General features: G+C 37.6%; 1 protein-coding gene across 2 annotated transcripts in view; it reads right to left on the minus strand.

The window, feature by feature from the left end:
• Nucleotides 1-1,588: 1,588 nt before the first annotated feature.
• The window catches only part of FAM193A (family with sequence similarity 193 member A), an 81,782-nt gene continuing 62,816 nt past the window's right edge, over nt 1,589-20,554 (minus strand). For both annotated transcript variants that reach the window (XM_069795106.1, XM_069795099.1), the window contains 9 exons: nt 20,193-20,444; nt 17,568-17,766; nt 16,018-16,290; nt 15,390-15,672; nt 12,972-13,158; nt 10,893-11,123; nt 8,186-9,029; nt 5,129-5,210; nt 1,589-2,470 (listed from right to left, as the gene is read on the minus strand). In XM_069795106.1, the coding sequence (XP_069651207.1) occupies nt 2,377-2,470; nt 5,129-5,210; nt 8,186-9,029; nt 10,893-11,123; nt 12,972-13,158; nt 15,390-15,672; nt 16,018-16,290; nt 17,568-17,766; nt 20,193-20,444 (2,445 nt within the window). In that variant the 3' untranslated portion in view covers nt 1,589-2,376. The remainder of the gene's footprint in view (nt 2,471-5,128; nt 5,211-8,185; nt 9,030-10,892; nt 11,124-12,971; nt 13,159-15,389; nt 15,673-16,017; nt 16,291-17,567; nt 17,767-20,192; nt 20,445-20,554) is intronic.

A 20,554-nucleotide genomic window follows, 5' to 3' on the forward strand; every position in this document is an offset into this window, starting at 1 on the left:
CTTTCAAAGCATTCCTACCCTAGAGAAGCTGGGATCTACACCAATATTCGCCCATGTGACATCAGCTAGTTTTTCCATCCTATGCCTCAATTTGTTGAGATCACTGACCTAGAAATTACTAGTGATGACATACACTGCCACCTTGTGTAACAGTTCAGAACTGAACAAGTCTGAAAAGTTGGGATTTCACACAAACATCCAGCTTCAGCTGTTTTAACAGCATTTTTTTTTTTTTTTTTTCACAGCCACTGTCCCACATGAGAAGCCTCACCACTTCTACATAACGAAGATATAACTCAGGTTGCAACAGATGCAAGCCTCCCTGATCCCAAGAAACAAAGTTCTTTCTTCTCCACTAACTGATGCAGGTATTTTCAACAGTACATAGTTTTGCAGACACAGTTGGTGCTAAGTGGCATATATACTACCTTTTAGATTTGAGATGCTATTCCTCCAGCACAAGCAAATAAAAACTATATACTACAATACTGCATTGACAAAAAAAGTGAGGCTAAGCTATTAATCCCTTCCACAACCTGAATCTGAGGAAGAGTAATATAAGTTCTGCCTTTTACATCCCTGGACTATATTTTGAGAACAGGTATTTGTCATTCCCTCCTCTACAAAACGAGACTGAGGGCTCATTTAGCTACAATGGCTGGGTATAAGCTGAGCAACTATATTCTGTACCAGCAGCACACACTGGGACAGGAGCTCCAGGACCAACAAGGATGTGAAGTTGTAAATATCCCAGTGGTCTGTAGCCAACCCAATCCTCCTGCTACATCTGGACCTCACAGCGGACATGGAAGCAATCATCCACTAAACCTTCTTGAGTCTGAAGCCAAGTGTAATTACACTGTCTTGCAAAGCAGTCCCAAGCCCAGTGGGTATATCACAAAAAAAGTACGTGTTAACAAGTAGAGGAAAGAAAAATGTGGAATGGTTCTGGAAAAGGACGTTACTGGGCTTTGAAGCTGTATAGTCCTTTTAAATACACGCTGAGTGGAAGTACTCTTTTCTTAAAAAAAAAAAAGGAAGACTGACATAATTTATATAAGTATGGTCATCTGGAAGTAAAAAGAAAGATTCTATTGTCTCTTCTGAATATATAGCACAGTATCAGAAAAACTTCTACAAGTGCAATATCTTTAGACAGATCAAAATCCTAAACTATCAGTTTTCTTCCATGCTGGGCAGTACTATGCAACCTGTATAACATTACCATATTGTTAACTATTTACACGATAGCAGCATTGAGCCTATCTGCTTCATTTCTGCACTGACATTAAATTGGAAATTTTTGTATTACCTTGTTTCTTACAAATTATCCATTGAAAGAGAAGCATTACAGTAATTCACAGAATTCACAAACTTAACTCCAGCATTCAGCAGGAGTCTTCCTTGCTCTAGCAGACAGCAGGTTTTTCCCATCAGCTGAGCTGGCAAACAAGGAATACGCTGAAGTTGAGTAGCATTCACTGACCAATTTTGACATAAGACGGAATTTAGTTTAGAAAAACATTACTTGTTTGGTATGTTTGTTTCTTCCCTTTTCCCACCCAAGCAGAAAAAAGCAAGACACAAGTCTTCTGCCATACTAATGTATTCCATCTTTCAAAAAGAAAGACATGATTTTAATATTACTTAACAATATGTTAAAAAAGTAGCCAGTTAGGCTTCAGTGTTAATACAATTATACACTCTATAACAGATTTGATAGTGTGAGTACTGTTCTTTTTTAAATTTTCTCATTCTGCAAGTATTCTTACACAAGCTGGCTACAAGTCAGAAAAAAAAAATCAAAACACAAATAGCGTAACTTGTACACTCTTAAACAGTAGATTGTGAAAGAACTGAGGAAATACTTGTCCCATAAGAGCCTCTTTTTCATGAAGTCATGTCAGAAGAATTCTGGAGCAGATGAAAGCACAACTGACTAGGTCCATTCCTTTGTCAGGAGTCAGAATGACAAAACATAGCTAGATGCAGAAGTGACAGGAGCCACTGCAGATGATGCAAACTAGTATTTTGGCCTCCACCCAAGCCTAAGCAATTTAAAGTCTTTGAGGCCAAGGCATTCAGAAGGAGATGGAAAAGAGCTATTGTTCCAACTCCAACAGCATACAGCTACAATCAAGTAAGTCTCACTCACAGACTACAAGCACACAAGCTAACAAATTCAGGTAGAAAGTGGCAATTTTTCAGTCCGCAAGAATTATCAGGCCAAAGGGTTCAGTGCAGATCCACACAGCACTGGGGACAAGGCAAGGCAGCACTGGCTCAAGACCAGATAAGCTCTCAGCACAGCAGGACAGGTAAGTGGAGTTGTCGTTCATTGATTCCTGCAGGGTTCCCTCCCCATATTGTGTCATTTCAATGTGCAGCAAAGGTGGTTTTTTTCAAGCTAAAATTGGACCAGTTGATGGAAAGTCTCTGCCTTGTCTGTCTGGCAGAATCCAAGCAGAATCTGAAAAGAAAAAATTGATAAAGTGAAACCAATATACTTAAAATCAAACCACAGGTGTTATCCCTCTTTAGACAAGCAGCTCTCATTCAGAAAGACAAAACCTCTTAAAAAATCATACCTAAAAAAACCCAAAGCACTTGTCCATCACTCAAATATATCACAAACCAGTTACCTTAAACACTGTTGCATTATCATGAGTAAGTGAATGAAGTAGCAAAGAACACTGAATATTTAGCAGCACAGAAGCTAGCTGAATGTTAACTAGAAACGGAGATGACATTGCTGTATTTCCCAAAAACTTTGTAACAGTAAGAATGAGTGATAGGTGATGTGTAAAGCAGAAGCACCAATGGCATGGGACACCACTGCTTCTCTCATGAATACAGCGAAGTTATGCTGGAGACAAAGACCTAGGGAAAGGAGGTTTGTTTATAAATACAGCAGGTAAGTAGCCCACATGCCTGGAAAAAGCACCTTTAGAACAAAAATCTACTTATTTGCTTTCACTGAACACAACTTATGGAAGAAATTTTGAAAAAGGTTGCCATATGCAGGCATTTCAGTAACAGTTAATTCATGCTGAAGAATTTTATCAAGGCAAGGTGTAACTTGTTTAGGCTAAAGGCTGCATGACAGCATCAAGGTAGCGCATACCCCTCTCTGGAAGGCTATACAGCTTCTGTAACAACTGAAAGCCAAAAAAGGGGAGCAGACAGAAGGAGCAAAATAGAAAAGGTACAGTGGAAGGTTAGAAGAGCTAGACTTATTTTGTTCTTTCTATGCTAAAGTTAACAGTAGCTTGCAAAATTAATTCCAAAGTCAGGGTGTAATTGAAGTATCCATCTATTACGCCACTACAAAGCAAGAAGGAAAGATGACAAATTAACTATCAGTAGAAAGTATGCATTCAGTAGGCCTGTGCAGCTCATTGTCATGGAGGGTTACTAAAACAAGCAATGTTGCTAGCTTTCTAAGTATTATGTTGGAAATTATCAAGTGACAGAAAACATATGCATTAAAGGTGCCTTCACTGCATTAAGTAGCTGTTTTTCTGCCCAAGAACGGCATCTATCAGGGCTTTTCAGACAGGTATACATAAAAAAAATTGGACAGTTACACACACTTGCTAACAGATGACAGTACAGGAGTAGATTACACCAGTTACTGAACCAATTACAAAACAGTACAGTTAAAAGTGTTAATTCTTCATTTGGAATCACGTTTGACAAGTTTATCTCCAAATTTCAGCTGCACTTCTACAAATATAAGACACTACTTCATTCGTCCTATTGAGAGTAGGGAACTGGTGAAAAGAACTTTTGTATTTTATTTTTACAGATACTGCGAACTTGAATGAAACTAAGAATATTCCATGAAACCCGTAACAAAGCCTTATGCTATACCAACACTAGCACTATCTAATATATGCCACATTTCACCTATAAAACCTACACTCCGATTTAAAAAAAAAATCCTTTAATTTGCATCACTCAAAAATAATTGTGAAGAACAGAGTAACTCCATAAATAATCACAGACATATGCATTTTGTTTAGTAATAATAAGCAGCACAGAGAAGCAGTTGTACTCTGTCCTTTGCAAGACCCAGACATACATTGCATATCAGGCAAACAGACTATGAAAACTATATAAATTTAGAAAAGAACTTGAAATCCATACTGAAAGCCCTTTCTTAAAAAACCCTACCCCTTAAACAAATGGCTTTAGTGGTTTCATGAAATACTACTGTTGATTCCTAAATTATTCAACTGCAGGAAACTGATTTGCTTGTAACACTTCAGATTTGGCTATCGTGATGAAAGCCTTACTAGATGTTTTCATGGGAAACTAGCACACCCAGCCACCATTAAAGAACACAAACTTGAGTAGATTTCAGTATTATGGAAGAACATGTGCTACATTATTTAAACATGAGCTGTCTGCTCATATTTGAGGAATTTAAACGTAACTAATGTGATGTGTACATCCCTAAAGCAACCAAAATGCACAGAAAAGTGTTTCACAAGCACAGGTTCATATTATTCTTTTACTGTCACTGCACTAGCATAAACATTCCCTCTTTATGATTTGCATAAGCTAATATCCCACAGTTATACCATCTCTACTTCATGTACAGTATAAAATTCCAAACTAATAGCTCCTATAAACAAGGAAGAAAACATCATGAACAAACCTTTTTGAAGTATCTGGTCTGGAATTTAAAACATAGTTTTATTTGATCAACAATTAACACCTAACATAGATTTTAATTTTTTTTTTTAACACTAATCAGTATTTGGTCAGTGTGGATGAAACAAATATTCATGCAAACTTTGCTTATATAAAAAAATGGTAACTGAGAATATTCTGAAAGCATTGATGAGAACCTGGGGGACACATAGATGATTCTGGCACTCATTTCTGTATTTGTGCTACTCAGCTATGATCTGTGCCCATAGATCTACAGCTTTGGTGATTGTTATAGTATCGAGAACGTCAGCTGTAACAGGATTTGCTATGTTACAACACAGTACAACACAGGCTTTTCTGCTAGGAGTTAGTTAAGTTGTGGGTTGGTGCGATTTTTTTTTTTTTGTTAAAAACACAGCATATGGGAGGAAGCACAGCAGCTTTATACGTAGGGATTATGGCACTTTACCTTTTAAAATACTCCACTTCTCGCTCTGTTTCATCCATTTCCACGCTATCTAGATCAATGTCTTTGGGTAGAAACACATCATCTACAAAGAAAAAGGATGACACTATGTTAGATTCCATGGGGAGGGAAGAAGGAGAAAGGAAGAAGCTTGAAGAAGCTGCATGAAATGTGTTTTTTGGAGAACTGCCTGAACTTTGTAGGCTATTGATTATTCATGTTTAGGCTGAATTAATACAAACTTATAATTAAAAAGACACCTTAAAAACCCTATACTAGTACCTCTGCTCAGCCTTTACGGAGTTACACTGGGAACAAGGGAGAGATGAATCACCAATAAATTTACTGATTGCATTGGTTGCAAAAGCTGCAATAAACCTGGACTACACATGAGAATGGTCAAATTGTACAACGAATCAGATAGCTAACGAACAGCATTCAACTGCCTGAAATTTGTTGGCCTTACTACAGAAAAGGCAGCTTTAGAAACATTTTAAAAATGGTATTTATAAAGAAAAATACTTTAAGAATTCTGGGTTTGTAGAGCTGCTGTACTCCCCCTGGGACATGATCATCAGGCTGTGTCTGCAAGAGTCTGAAGTCATGCTGCCTACAATCAGGAATTTTTTTTAAAACTTTTTTTAACATAGTTTAATATGGCCTGAATTTAGGCCTCAGCTATAGCAACAAAGACTCCTTAAAGTCTGTTGGTATATTGTACTGTCTCAGTGTACAGTTCTCTTTCGTACTTAAAAAAAATATGTGCAGGAAAGCATAAATTTTTGCAAAAACCAATTTGAGCATCTTCCTATACATATATACTCCAATCTCATTTCTGAAGCAGCTTCAGAACACATTCCAAAAAGGGTGAGACAAACTAACCAAAACCACCTAGTACACATCAGGACGCTAGAATCCTTGAGATTATGAGAACAAACAACTCTTTTCTAAAGGCATTCCTGGTAGTTTAAAGGTTGCACATCTTTGCCATGCAATTTACTTCTGAAGAACCAGAAAGCCCTATAAACAGAGGGCTTCCCTATACCCCTACTTTTCTTCAGCCTCTTCATAACAAGGAGTTAAAAAACTCTGCCAGAATTTATTTCTTCAAGAAACAGACATCACACCAAAAGCAGTAATGTTCACCGCCTTATCACTTCATTCTACAACTCAGTTAAAAAAACCCAACAAACTTTGTTACCCTCTTTTCATGTTCTTTCAATTACACTAGTTCTATTTTTTTTTTCCTTAGTTCATTTTTTGTGCCTTCGCTAATTTGGTACATCAACCCTATGTCTTTAAGAAATTAAAACTAAGTGAAAAATTGTATATTGTAGTATCCTTCCTGTAGTTTTGAAGTCAGAACTACTCAAAGCAGTGATCCAGTCCCAAGTCTTCAGAAAGCAGCACAATTATCTCTTTATAAATTCAGAAACAAGTCCTTATGTTTTTTCACATTTAAACATCAGTTTTCAAAATTGTAACCCTTCTTGATTTAAGCAGCAGAAAACAATGGTGAGGGGCAAGGAGAAGGAGAAGATACAGGAAGCTACTTGCATTCTCCTGTAGTAAACATCCTCCACCACCACCCCCCTTCAATAGCTTCTCTTTCAAATGTCTTCAAATGGTTTCTCCAGTCTTCTCTTTCTGCTCCTAATTCTAGAGTTTTGTCTTGCTCCATTGACTGGAGTACATTCTTCTCAGCAAATTAAAAAACCCCCAAACCTAAACACACAACACAGTATGCACAAGAACTAAGGTATCAGAGAAAAGGGTTCAATGCTGTATTGCTGCTTGATTGACATGGAATGGAAACACTGAACATAAGAAGGGTTAAAAAGACAGACTGCTGGGCTGACTCAACCCAAGCATGAAACCATAAAACCGAAGTCGGGCTCTATACCTAGCACTTGCAACAACTAAGAATTTGGTTTACATTTTTGTAACAAAGCTTAATAACATAAGCATTCTGAAACAGTGGCAGAGTGGATTAAGGTCTCATATCTTGATGTGCTTACCAGACAGAACAGTAGCAGGAACTGCAATATTAAGTCATTCTGGTGAATGGACATTTAATCTATGCACCGTTACCACTCAGCTACCAGGTGATCCCAGGGGAATGACCGGGTGCTCTGAGCAGACAGATGTCCACACCGCAAAACTGCCATCCCAACTGGCAGTCCCAGCATGGACCAAGCATGTGCAGGAATAAACTGGTGCCCAAGAATGGCAGTTTGATTAGTGTGCTGACAAAGCCAACCAGCTAGCACTGCATGAGCTTCTCAGCTGTGGTATTAGCTGTCAGATGTTTTCAGGAACACAAAAAAATATGTTGGGAAGAAAATTATGCAAGTGCAACTTGTTTGAGTCAACTCAATCTTCTATGGTTTTATTATTTCTACCAGATAAATTAAAAAATCTGTTTACTAGCACAAACTAATATTTATGTGGAGAAAACACTCAATATTATCAACTCATTAACATCTCACTGTAAGTTTTCACTCTGGCAAATAAAAACCGGTAAATTAGTTTTTGTATTTACTTACCTGTTAATGTAATTAATATATGAAAGGAATTATTTCCACTGAGAAAATGCATATTTATGCATAAGTGATCATTCTTTGGCTGCAGAGTCCCCTTACTTTCCTTGCTCAAAGAGTAAGACCAACTTTAGACTATACTCTTAATGCTGTATGAGAAACAACCTTGCTTTTAAAAAAGTTCAAAATGGATTTCGGCATACTATTGAATTATTCTAAATATTTATTTTAAGCAAGATAGGCTTTACAGAAGAGACTGGTTTTCTTAACTGACAAAACCCGCATAACAAAACCAGCAGCATATGCCAGTTTATTCATTCTTTAAAGCATCCTACACCTCTTTACTAAAGCTCTATGCATCTCCTAATTGTTATCATTACAGTGACTTGAGTTTTCCTGACATCAGTTTTTCTGTTTCTCTAATCTACATTGGCAGGAATGACTGAAGATTTCAAATTTCTGGACTTAAACAGTAACAATAAAAAACAACCTGAATTCTTCAACTTTCTTATACACTTACCAATGGAATTGTTGACTTTGTCCCCTTTTTTCTTCTTGTTTTTCTTGTTCTTGCCTTTTGGTTGAGGAGAATCTGCAAGTATTAGCTTATTATTTTGTTGCTGATCGCTTGGTGAAGGGGATTCACTTGTTACAGGTGCCTTCTCTTCCTTTACATGGTTTAACTGTTTTTTGTTGTTATTGTTTAATTTCTTTTCCTCTTTTTTAGGTTCTGCAAGTGTTGGGAGCTCTGCTGCTTTTGCTTTGGATTCTGTTTGGTTTCTGGTTTTATTCTGAATTTCAGCTGCTTTGGGGGATTCAACAGGCTTTTTCACTTGTTCAGCACACGGTTTGTTTATCTGCTTTAGTTTCTGTTTGCTGTTTCCTTCTTTATGTTGATGCATAATATCAAGCAGAAAAGAGAGGGGCTCATGCTGCTTTACACTCCCCTCTTTCTGATAAAGCAGCTTTGAGTCTCTAGTGTTTACAGGATTGGACAGTTCACAGCCTGTCTCTGAAACCGGCCTCTGTTCTGTATGATTCACATGTCCTGACAGTGAACCGGAGGAGGTTTCTATCTTTTCTGATTGCTCAAGTGTACCATTCTGAATGTCTTCAGGTGTGTTTGGGACAGATTCCTTCACTGCCTGGCAGTTTCGAGTAAGCATGTCCACCTTCTGACAGTCTTTACTTGTTCGTTCTTTCTTCTTTTTCTTTACAGCCCGCAACTGCTGAAGTTCTTGAAGCCGTTGTAATTCTTGTTTCAGCCTCTCTTCTTCTTCTTCCTCACGCCGCCTCTGTTCCTCAAGCAACTGGTGATGCTCCCTCTCCCTGGCTTCTGCTTCAAGTCGAGCTTTTTCTTCAAGCTACAAAATAACAATAGGTTTATTGAAAGTGACAAATGTTTTGGAAATTATTACTACTTTTCTCTACATTATAAATCCTAGGTTGTTAACATACAAACATACTTAATCCAGAAGTCTGCACAGCAATCAAATAGCTATTTATACAAAAGCTGCCCTTTAAAGTATATTAAAATCCTTTCTATATTTCTATGTTTCTGTAACATATTTGACTGTTGTTAATGCCAGCTGTTGATCTTCTCTTTGCTACTGTTAAGCCTAACTCCATATCAAAGTTTTCTACAACCTGCTGAACAAAAACCTGCTGAAAACATAACATTCAACTTCATTCTCAACAACTGCATGTATTACTAAGGTAGCTCAAGTTTGCATCATGTTGTATCGTTTACCTGTTCTCTTGCTACAGTAGCAGAGTTGCTTTGTTTCAGTGTTCATGAACATTAGGAAAAGCAATCATTAAAAACATTTTACAGCAAAACACTAAGCACACAAAAGTTACATTAAAAGTTGTCAAAAATAGTAAGCATGGTAAAGTTTCCTGCTGTCAGCGATAAGTTCATAAACCACATGGAACAAAGACACAAGGGATTTTTTTCAGCCATTACTGCAAATGCCTAAAACTTTGCTGTGCAGCATTGATCTTGCATTATTAGCAAAAAAGAAAGGAAATCGTGAACTGAGAACAATCACATCCATTTATTTTCTTGCACATTTAGAAGTGCCTGTATGGGATTACTTTTTCACATTTATAGAAGTTATGCAAAATACCCTAGGAGAATCTTCCACTGCTTATGCTCAAACTGCATTGCAAGAGCTAAGTTAATTTTTCATTATGAATTTTACAAATTGAATTTTATTTATAACTAACTCACTAAGCCCTCAAGTTGCTGAATAGCGCTACAACATGAACATAAAGAATATAACTTCTGAACATCAGGTCTTCCAAACCCATGGAAGCATTTAAAGAACACAGAATTAGTGCCAGCAAGGAAATCCACAAACAAGAAATATTTACAATGCAGTCACACAACATGCTTATCAGCGTTCAGAAACATTCAGCAACCAATCTCGAGCCTTGAACTTCATACCTAAGGCTGATACTTGAATTGCAGTAAGAAAAGTCAATTTCCTGCTTGTTCAACTTAAATATATATATATATTTATTTTCTCTATTAACTCAAATACTGTTTTCAAAAAATAATTTCACTGTTACACATTGGAGTTTTTTTAGAAATGTTTTTGCCAATTTTCATTTGAAAGCAATTTGTAATTTTTTCTTCCCTGCCCCCTCTTTGCAGCTTGCCACTTCACTCCAGCTTGGGATAGCCCTTCATGTCATCATGTGGCCCAGCACTTAACCTCTTTCAATCAGGACAGCAAGGTGCCCAGTGCAATCATTCTAAAAATATAAATTCTCAACTTTTCCTCTGTCATAAAAGCACTGACCTTATGTCTCCTGGCTTCCTACAGAGATACTTTATCATAACCATTATCCCAGTACAGAAATGCTAGTTTTCTAACTCCCTCCACACTTTTAAATGTCAATTCTACAAAACAATCAAATTCTTAACATTTCTGACACTTAGAAATAGCTTTCTAAAGTGTGGAAAATTCCAGTATAAAGCTGACTTGCAACAAAACACAAGACAACAATATTGCGAGGAATCTTCCCAGTCTACTATATAATTCCTGAGGCAGTATCCGAACAGGTAAGCCAGCTCTGTATATACAAACAGGCAGTGTACCACAAACTACAAAGAAAACAATTATACTATTATTATAAAGTCAGTATACAGTGGTATACTTACAGAGAGTACACAGATTCAAAAACATAAGGTCTAGGATAAACATACTTTTATGTCTTACCTTTCTTTGCTTATGTCTGGCTCGCTTGGCTGCTCGAGAACTGCTTACTGGTTTGGTTTCAGAGCTGTTTATAAATTGTAGCAAGTCTTCCACCTTTCGATGGTCAACAACACTTTCCCTTTCAGAGATCTGATCTGGTTTCTTCGGCTGTTCCTCTTTCCTTTTTGTTAGACGTAAACGAAGCTTTTCTCGCATCTCTGCGTAATTTCTACTGGTTGGTGCAGCTGGAGGCTGAAGGACACAAGACAAAAGTTTAGTGAATAAATACAAAAATTTCACTGACCTAAGACCTTTGAGGTTTGGAATTTTAGAAACCTTCAAATAACTTGGAAAGTCCAAACCTGAATATCAGACTCCTTATTGTGTGTATGCATACCTGAAGTTGTATTTAACAGGCAACAGACCTGTCAGACTTGGTGCTAGCTTGTGAACTGTATTTTCCAACTGAAAGAATGACTGATCTTGTGGAGGAATGCACAAGTAAGACGACAAATACCTTTAAAAGCAAGAAGGAAGATTTCCATATTCTCTTGTGATCGGTATACCACACTAGGAAATCTGAAAGGAGCAGACATTTGCTGCTGTTTCCACTTTCTATGACGTCTGTTTCAGAGTTCAGGCTACATGGGCCTCTGGGCTGTAACTGTGAAGGCTTAATGACCCTGCATGCCAGCGTACCTCCAGCAGAGTCGCATCAATAACTTGGTAACACTGCTGCAAGCTGAATCCTTGCGTCATGTTTCATATCTCTATTCCCATCCGCTGCTCCTGCCTCTCAACTTCTCATTCCTCCTCCCCTCCTGCTGCCTTACCCTCTCCCTTCCTGCACCAGATCTGGTGCCCATCTGTTTGGAGCTACACCAGTTCAACTCATTAAACGAGCAAAACAAAGCCCATTAACTTAAAAATCCTGTAGCGTTCTGCCACTTCAGCAAAATGAATAACTTACTGTGCAGATACCTATCAAAGACAGATCAATCATGTTCCCACCATGTCCATGTGATGAGAAACGGGATCCCCTCCCTGCCCCTTCCAGCCACAGGGCAGGGGCTTTTAATTCACTTCATATTCTAAGATGAAACTGCGTCTGATCAAATAAAAGCTGTTTATTGGCCATGTATGTCAAATAGGAAAAAAAATGCCAGACACTCAAATTCTACTAGTTAACTGATTATTAAACCAGACTATACACAGAATTTACAAATGAGGCCAGCAGGAAAATGAAATTTTAAGTTAAGAAAAAATTTAATGTGGCAACTTAACAGCTTTTAGAATTGCATTCATGCAAATGAAAAGATATGATTACAAGAATTCACTAGACGTGTATGAAGTTAACTTCAGGATGCTTCAAACAAAGTGTTAAGTATTCAAATAAAGAACATAAGGGAAAAGATTTTATATAACCCGCATGCTTTAGAAATCCATAATTTCTTCAAAACACCCTTTAAGTAGTAATGCAAGTCAGTGTCTATCAAAATGCACCAGTAAATAAAATTGTCTGTAATACTGAAAACAGGGAAAATGCAGTTTGGGTCCTTTGATAAAAGTATAATTTCAACTTACACTGCCTAAGTTCTACATAAGAATAGTTTATTTTTTAAAAAAGGAAAAAGAAGAAAAAAAGTAAGTTCAAGTTGAGGATTGCTGTTTTTATAGATGGGAGAATGGCTCATAAATTGCTACAAACATTTAAAAAATGTCCTATATTAAGTGTACTTTTACTCAAACTCATCACATTATTTATAATCACACTACTACAGATGAGTGCATGAATTTTGTAAAGTTATTAGAATGGCTCAATGTCCCTCTTCGCAGTTTCAGTCAAACATGGTATCTATTATCCAAGTCAGTTGCTTCCTAAATCTTTTAGTCATTTTTATTGAATTGCTTTCAGCTGGAAAGGTTTGTTTCAGACCTTCATTTCAAAGAGGAAAATTACTTTCTAACCATGCTCCTTGTACTTTTTCTCTTGAGTGAGCTCCAGTGCCACTCCCTTAGTTGCAGTCTCATAAATCACATACAATCAATGATGAGTAAGTGACAAAAAAGCAAATAAAAGCAATTTAAAATACAACTTACTCCTCCATGGCCGAAGAACTCACAGTAACAGCAGTCACAGTATTTTCCTTCCTTCTGATTTGTGGATGTTGAGGTACTGGAGCTGTGCTCTGAACAGCTGTCTTCATCTTGGCTCTCCTCTCCATCGTACTGTTGATGATCATACGTGTTACTGTTCTCACAGCGATGGCCCTCACAATCAGGATCACTATGTTAAATTAAGAAAAAGCTTATAAAAACTCTAGATTATAGTAAATAAGGTATTTGAAAAGGAACATATACAGTTCTATGTACATCTACCGGGAACAATGACTCTCAGACTGGGAAATCAGCCACCAGTGATGCATCAAATCCTAAAGCTTTCATCTAGTAGCTTGCAAATGGAGATGCTCAAAACCAAACAGCAAGATAAGATGATACAAGAGAAATTCATTTATAAAACCTCATTTAGTGACTCATTGAATGAGCAGCCTAGAGAATGAGTTTTGGAACTGTTCTTCCTGGCTTTAAACAGGTAAAATGGTTTCAGAAGTAGTGATTTACCTTTTTTAAATGGAACGGTTTTGAAACTGCTGCCCATCTCATCACTTGTGAGTTGAAGAGAGCTGTGCAGTTGCAAAGTACTCAACTTATTTCTAAAATCCCCTGGTTTTAGATAGATTTGCAACCTCTTGACTTTAAGAAAAAATTCAGGGTCAGATAAAACCAAAATGTTCCCATTACCCTGTTTGCACCTTTATTTTCAAGGGGAAATACTAGCATGTCTCTTCAATAAGCACCTATATCGCAGTTTATTCCGTCCAGAGCTCTGCATAACTGTGCGCCCAACATATCTACTGTCCGGTTCTTCTAAAACTGATGTGATCTTGCTTCAAAAGTATTTAAAAGAAAAATCCACTCATCTAGGATTAGTATTTCTTCATTCTTATGTTAGAAAGGTGAAAACAAGCCATAATCTGTCGTATCTGCAAATATATGTGAATCTTTTTTCTAATCTTACTCCCCTCCACTCCCTACCAATACGTTTCTCAAGAATTAGTTACCAGGACAGAATGAAAAATTGTTCAACTTCAGTATCTCAGTTATGGAAAAGGCATGCAGAACTGCTGAACAGGAAATACTGCCAGTCAGTGCAAACATTCTGACTAGTCAGTTTGAGCAGCCCTTGCATCACTGTTTCTCGTCTGTTGAGAGTCAGCATTACAGTGCCCAGCAGCACACTGGGATAGCACACACTAGGGGTAACAGATACAATTCCATAGAAATCAAGACTTCGTTAGTTCTGTCGCTCAGTCACTAGATTGAAAGACTAGAGCATAAAGCACTTTTTCCCCATTATAGCACATTACTGATTCATATAGACTGCAATAATTGTTTCTAGGTTCTCTCCCAGTTCATTCCTTACGAACTAAAATTACTTTGTCATGTTAGCACCTGGAGATGATGATAAAGTTGGATTTCTATCGCATTAAATATCCTATATTCAATTCTCTCTCTGCACTAGGTAAGAGAGTTTCTTTCCAAAACTGCAAATAGTTTCTTGAGCAGGAAAGAACAGTTACTTCTTTTGTGATATCATCAATAAAACCCGTTGATAACAGAAATAAGGGCATTTTTAGAAGCACTTCAGGTATGCAGTTAACTAACTCTGCCTAAATATCACATCATCTTCTGAAAACTACTGCAGTAGCCAGCAGACTACATGCATAGCAACCATGACCACAGCCCTGCAGGTCAGAATACTTAGAGTAATGACTCAACTGCTTTTCTGTTATGCCTGCACTCTTCAGACATATCGAAGAGTTGGCACGATTGTCAGTCTGCCACAATACATAACACTACCAGAAGACAACTCCTCCCAACCTCCAAGATCTTTGAAAACCTTCAGAAATCAGAACATCCTTCCACACTACAACCACTGTATAAATGGTGGGACTGATACCTAAGAAGTCTTAAGTGTAGTCAGGAAAATGTGTTACTATGTAGCAGGTTTCAAAACCTTTTTATAGTTTGAGCTAAATCTGTCTACAGACTCCTTAAGTTTTCACAGCTTTTCATTCCTGCTTGCCATGTAATGCTGAAATGACAGAAGACAGATACATTATACAACAGGTTTGTGTCTCAGCAGCAGCAATCACCACCAGCAAGACAGAGTAAGAAATAATAGAGCTTGACTTATTTATCCCAGGTGATATTTCTAAAAGTGAGAAAACATTTGTTTTTAAGCCTCTAAACTCAAGAACTAGATTCTGCAATGGAAATCATATTTGTAAAGTCTCACACCAAGTTGCATATTAAGTATCTAAACTCAGTCTCATTTGCAGAACACACAGACAGCTCTTCTTTCACACTACAACCACTGGCAAAGGAGAAGAGGTATCTGTATTTTAATTCCCCTTCTATTGTAAAAAAGAACTACAATAACAACAACAAACTTACCTGCAGACACTTGGTGGGGCACTTACAGAGCTGTCTGTGGTTGAAGTAGGAGGTGCAACTGTAGTAGGACAAAGACCTGAATGAGGATCCACAAATCCAGGGGCTGTTGCAGCAGCTTTGGGGAAAGAAGGAGCAGCAAGATTTGGAAGATGTGGTGTAGAGGCTGGAGACAGTGCAGCAGGAGACAGTGAAGGAAGGGATGCTAAACTGGTAGGACTATTTCGTGGTGCAACTGGTGCAGAATGTCTATGGTCCTCTTTATTAATATTGTGGAACACTTCACCTAAATTGGGGAAAAAAAGAAGCGACTTACAATTAAAAATAATTAATAAGTCTCCATTAACTACCCAAACAACCACACAAAGTGCTGGATATTCTCAGATTCTGTAAAAAACCAGCAGTATTTCAACATCTTTCTATTACCAGTTCCAAAACCTAACATCAAGGTCTTTTACAAGGTTCTTTAATCCAGGAGGACAGAGACTGTAACTCAAGAGTAAGAAGAACAGCAATTAAAGAAAATCATCAAGATATATAATATTACTAAAATAAACACATACAAATCTTTATGGTTTGCTAAATGTACATGAGTCAGTTACTAATCTGTACATGAATTACAAATCCTTACCTATCGACGAAGGTCTCTTGGATGATACTTTGAACTGGTTGCTGCTTGACTGCACTGTAGTTGCTGTGCAGGAGACAGAAGAAGTGGCAGAAGAGGTTGCCATGACAACTTTATTAGCTTCCATAAAGGCATCCTGGAAATTGTACAGACATTTCTTCTTTGCAGCATTTTTTTTCTCTTTGCTGTCCATAACTGTTGTTGCTTCATTGCTAGATGTAGTAGGAAGTGCTTCGGGTCTTATTTCTGAGAGTGCTGGTGCTAATATATCACTCCCTTCAATTGAAACACACATAGTTATTAAGAATCACAGAATTACAGAATTGTCTTTATGGCATTTAGAATTAAAGATTCAATAATTTAGATGCAGAGAAACAAGGATATGTTGTTAGTGTTGGCTTGGTAGGATTAGTGAAGTGATCCTCCTTTCCCCCTCCTTCCCCCGCAAATATAGCTGTAACAAAAAGTGCCAAGAAGTCTCAGAGCAGAAGTCACAAACCTTAAAGTTACAATTTTAAGAACACTACTAAATGTGTGTTAACAAGTAGCAAAGATGCTACAGATACTTTATACATTTATAATTTAAAAATTAAAATTGGACACCATTTTACATGCTAAGTATATAAGCTTCAATATCTGAAGTCCAGGTAAGCCATGCAACAATTATAAGCAGGAACAACATATCCTTCTATCAATATAACATCATAAATCTTATCTTTACTTATTGGAAATTCCAGCTAACTACAGTAACACCTTTGTGACAGACCTTCCACACAAGCTTGCCACTAGTCATCTGTTGGAACAACTACCCCAACTACGTTTGTAAATAGATGAGCTGTCCTACTGGGGAAGCTTTTAATGCCTCTCCCTTTTAAATATCCCTGTACTATCTTGACACAGGTTAGCAGCAGATCAGTCTGAAAAAAGCCAACACACAAAACCAAGCTTCCTTTTTCATACAAGTCAAATGAAATAAAAAAGGCATTTTAATATTTGCTATTATGTGAATAGAAAGATCTCTCTCTGTTGTTATTCCTCTTCTATTTTCTTTCACCACAACCATTAGTATTTCCAAAGGCTTCCTGGCTTAAAGTAATCTTTTGCTTGATTTATGCCTCTGTCTTTTTGTATGACAATGCAGTTATCCCTGCACATTTTAAGATGTGGGATGTAGTACCATGTTACCCATGCTCTTACAACCCTGTAGAAAAAGAGCATGCCTTTGTGGCAGAAAACCAAAAATTATTTAAGTTTCCCCTTAATTCCCATTTCTTTGCAACCCTAAACTTCTGAAGACAAAAATACCTCTACAATGACTGTAGGTGAAAAATAGCACGCTATTCTTTTGCCTTTAGCATCCTCTCCCCAATACATAAGAATTTATTTTTTAATTTTCAGCCCCACTGGAGTAGAAATGGCAGCAAATCTCTGCCAGAATCTCATCTTATAAAACCATGATGATGAAACCTACCATTCCTGGAAAAAAGTGCCACACTCCATTTCAAAACATAAAGCTTTTAACTAGTCAGTGTGAAGTAGTAACAAACCCTCACCAGGAATCGTATCAGGCAAAAATGTAGCAGGATTCCAGTTCTTGTCATTCATCATCTCTGATCCCCAAAGACTTATAAATTTAGAACTATTCCAATCTGGAGTGCTCCCAAAACAGCTTGGGTAAATATGATCTTGGAGAGATGCATTGAATACTTGATGCTTGTTTGTATGATTCTGAACTGGAGCTGGCGGTAATGCCTACAAAAATAAAGAGTATTTTCCTCATTAATATTCTGTTTGCTTACACAGTCACTCCAACAGCAATATTCAAATCATAGTGTTTCAATTGTGAAAGGCATTCTAAAAAGCATAATAAGTATTTCCCAGAATGACAAAAAGACTGGTTTGTTGATTTTTAGTGCAGATAATACATTACATAGATTGTATGTACATGTATATATTTTATAATGACAAACATTGCTTTTAGATTCAGCTAACTGATAAATACAAAAAAGCGTTCTCTAAAAATACCTGGGTTAATATATATTGGTAGGGCCTCATTTTTAATTAAAAACAGTATTTGTATATATGTAGAACTTGTTAGGAATTGCTACCTTTCAAAGCCCAAGCTGCCAAAACCAATCCTCTGTGACATGATAATCATTACCACATAAGACAACTGTGATAAAGGGATTACAAACACTTCAGGATTGAAAATAAGCACAGCAGAAAAAGAAATAAAACACTTGTTATTTGAAAACATCATTTTAAAGTTGATTATATTCTTCTGCTTTTTTAATCTCCAAGTATTAACAGGTTCCTGACTTAAAACTTAACAGGGAAGGAATACACCCTTTTATTTTAAGAAGCAACTAGGAGGGGAAAAAAAAAAAAGGGAACATGCAGTTTTTCTTGTTTTATAGAGGCAAGGTGTTCTGGCTCACCGCATTTCTTCTGGCTGAAATTGTTTATTCACATTCTAGAAAGTAACGTTCTCCCACAGACCTTGTGCAATGCAAGCATTATATTCAATTACTGTCACGTTTAAAAAAGCTAGGGAAGAGTGAGTTTGTTCTATTTTTGCACTAGATTTGATGCAATGAAAAGCTACACAGAAGTAGATATAGGTATTAAAAATATCAGCTCAGTCCAATGACATTTCAGACATGAAAGTCTGAACACTCATGGCCAAACAAAATACTTACATACCCAGTCTCCTTTTTCTATATAGAAAGATTTTCATTGTCTGACTAATGGTGAAGGTGGGAGAGGCTGGAATACCCTGCATTAAAGAAAACTCATATACATGGGTACAAAGAAACACTTCACAGGGCAGAACAGCCTATCCATGATAGAACAAGCCTGATCCAACAGGGCTTATTAGCTCATTTACCACCAGCTCTGCTACATTCAGCTGGCTCTTCAAAGGCAAAAGGTCCCTAAAGCTTCAGCTTCCACATATGTCTTTCCAGCTCCAGCACCACATAAATACATGGAGCCCAGCTGGTTCAGGTGCTGTGCCAGAGCTAATAGATCTGGCCTGCATTACAAAGCCACTTAGTGCTAGCAGCCTGCTACTCTGTGTGGGGCTTCTGGTGCAGCCTTGACAGTGCGCTGCAGATGTTCCGCTACACAAAGGTCTTCTGAAAGGAAAGACAGCAGAGATCAGGGATGGGAGCTTGAGTAGACTGCCATATGTAAAAAGAGCTCTGGAAGGATGGCAGAAGGTAGGGGCAACAATTAGGGGTTTCAGAAGAATGGCAGTGGGCTGTTGAGAAATGGCAGGCTGGCACAGTGCAGTTACCGAACTGGAGCACTGCAACAGAGATAAGGAAGGGACACCAGTAAGACGAAAAAACAAAGTGGATGTTAAGAAAGACGGTAAGAGTAAGTAATACTCATCTTAGTGAACTAATCTACTCTTCTTGCAACCACAGGATCACTGGACCAGACCAAAGGGAGACGACAGGAATATGTACCTAATGACAAAGTCTTTGCCCCTTTCAGCAGCACCCACAGTTCAGCTGATTTAAATGGTATGTGAAGCAACACCACATTAATAGTAATTCTTGCTTTTGACTCATACTTCTGAAAAGCTGTCACCTGGTCCCAGTCCTTGTTCCACATCTTTCTCTTGCTTATTACAAGTTTTGGGTCAAAAGAATTTTGCAGAACCTGCAAAAAAGCAAGTTCTCTCAAAGCACAAAAACCCCCATCACAAATAGACTCCTATGCCTCAATTTTCGCAAAAAAAAAAAAAAAAAAAAAAATTACCAGCATTTTGTACTAGAAACCTCAGGATATTATTTCCAAAATGGAATATTAAATTTTGACCTTTAATATATATGAAATGAAGATTTAATTAGTCCTATTACACTGACTAAAGTCCCATCACTGTTTCCACCATTCAATACTCATTTAACTCCATGTGCTTTCTAACCACAGTAAGAAAATTATCAGTCTTCCTGACAACAGCTACCCTTACCCCTGCTGTATGAACATTCCACCAGGTCTGAATCTGTCCTGTTCCCTACCCCTCTCTATTCCCTCCAAACGGACTACTATAAACAGACAATTTAAAGCAACTTTCGTGGTTTCATTGATACTCAGGCACGCCAGTTTATACAGGTGTAACAGTATTTTTGCTAGGGTGAGAATGCATCCATCTCCTTCGTCAGGCTTACCTTATTGTGTGTGAAGGGAGAAGCTGTATACAAAGTGGGATGGATAAGTGGACGAGGCAGATGAGGAATTGTATGCAATGGTATATGTCCATGGATGTGAGGATAAAGATGAAGTGCAGGATGTGCAGGTTTTTCAGGATTCATAAACTGGTGGCCGGCAGGCAGGCGTCCAGTTGCAAGTGCAGAGGCTGTTAGACCTGAGGCTTCTTGTTTGCAAACATGACATTCACAAGCATTTGGACCTTGGTCAGCCTGTAAGAAAATAAAAATTTAAAAAAAAAACCCCAACAAAAAACCCCAATAATAAAGTTCAATCTACTTGACAGACAGTAAAATCAGCTACTTCCCCCATCCTTTTTTCT

The sequence above is a fragment of the Haliaeetus albicilla genome, chromosome 1 (genome assembly GCF_947461875.1).
Source record: "Haliaeetus albicilla chromosome 1, bHalAlb1.1, whole genome shotgun sequence".
Taxonomy (NCBI): Eukaryota; Metazoa; Chordata; class Aves; order Accipitriformes; family Accipitridae; genus Haliaeetus; species Haliaeetus albicilla.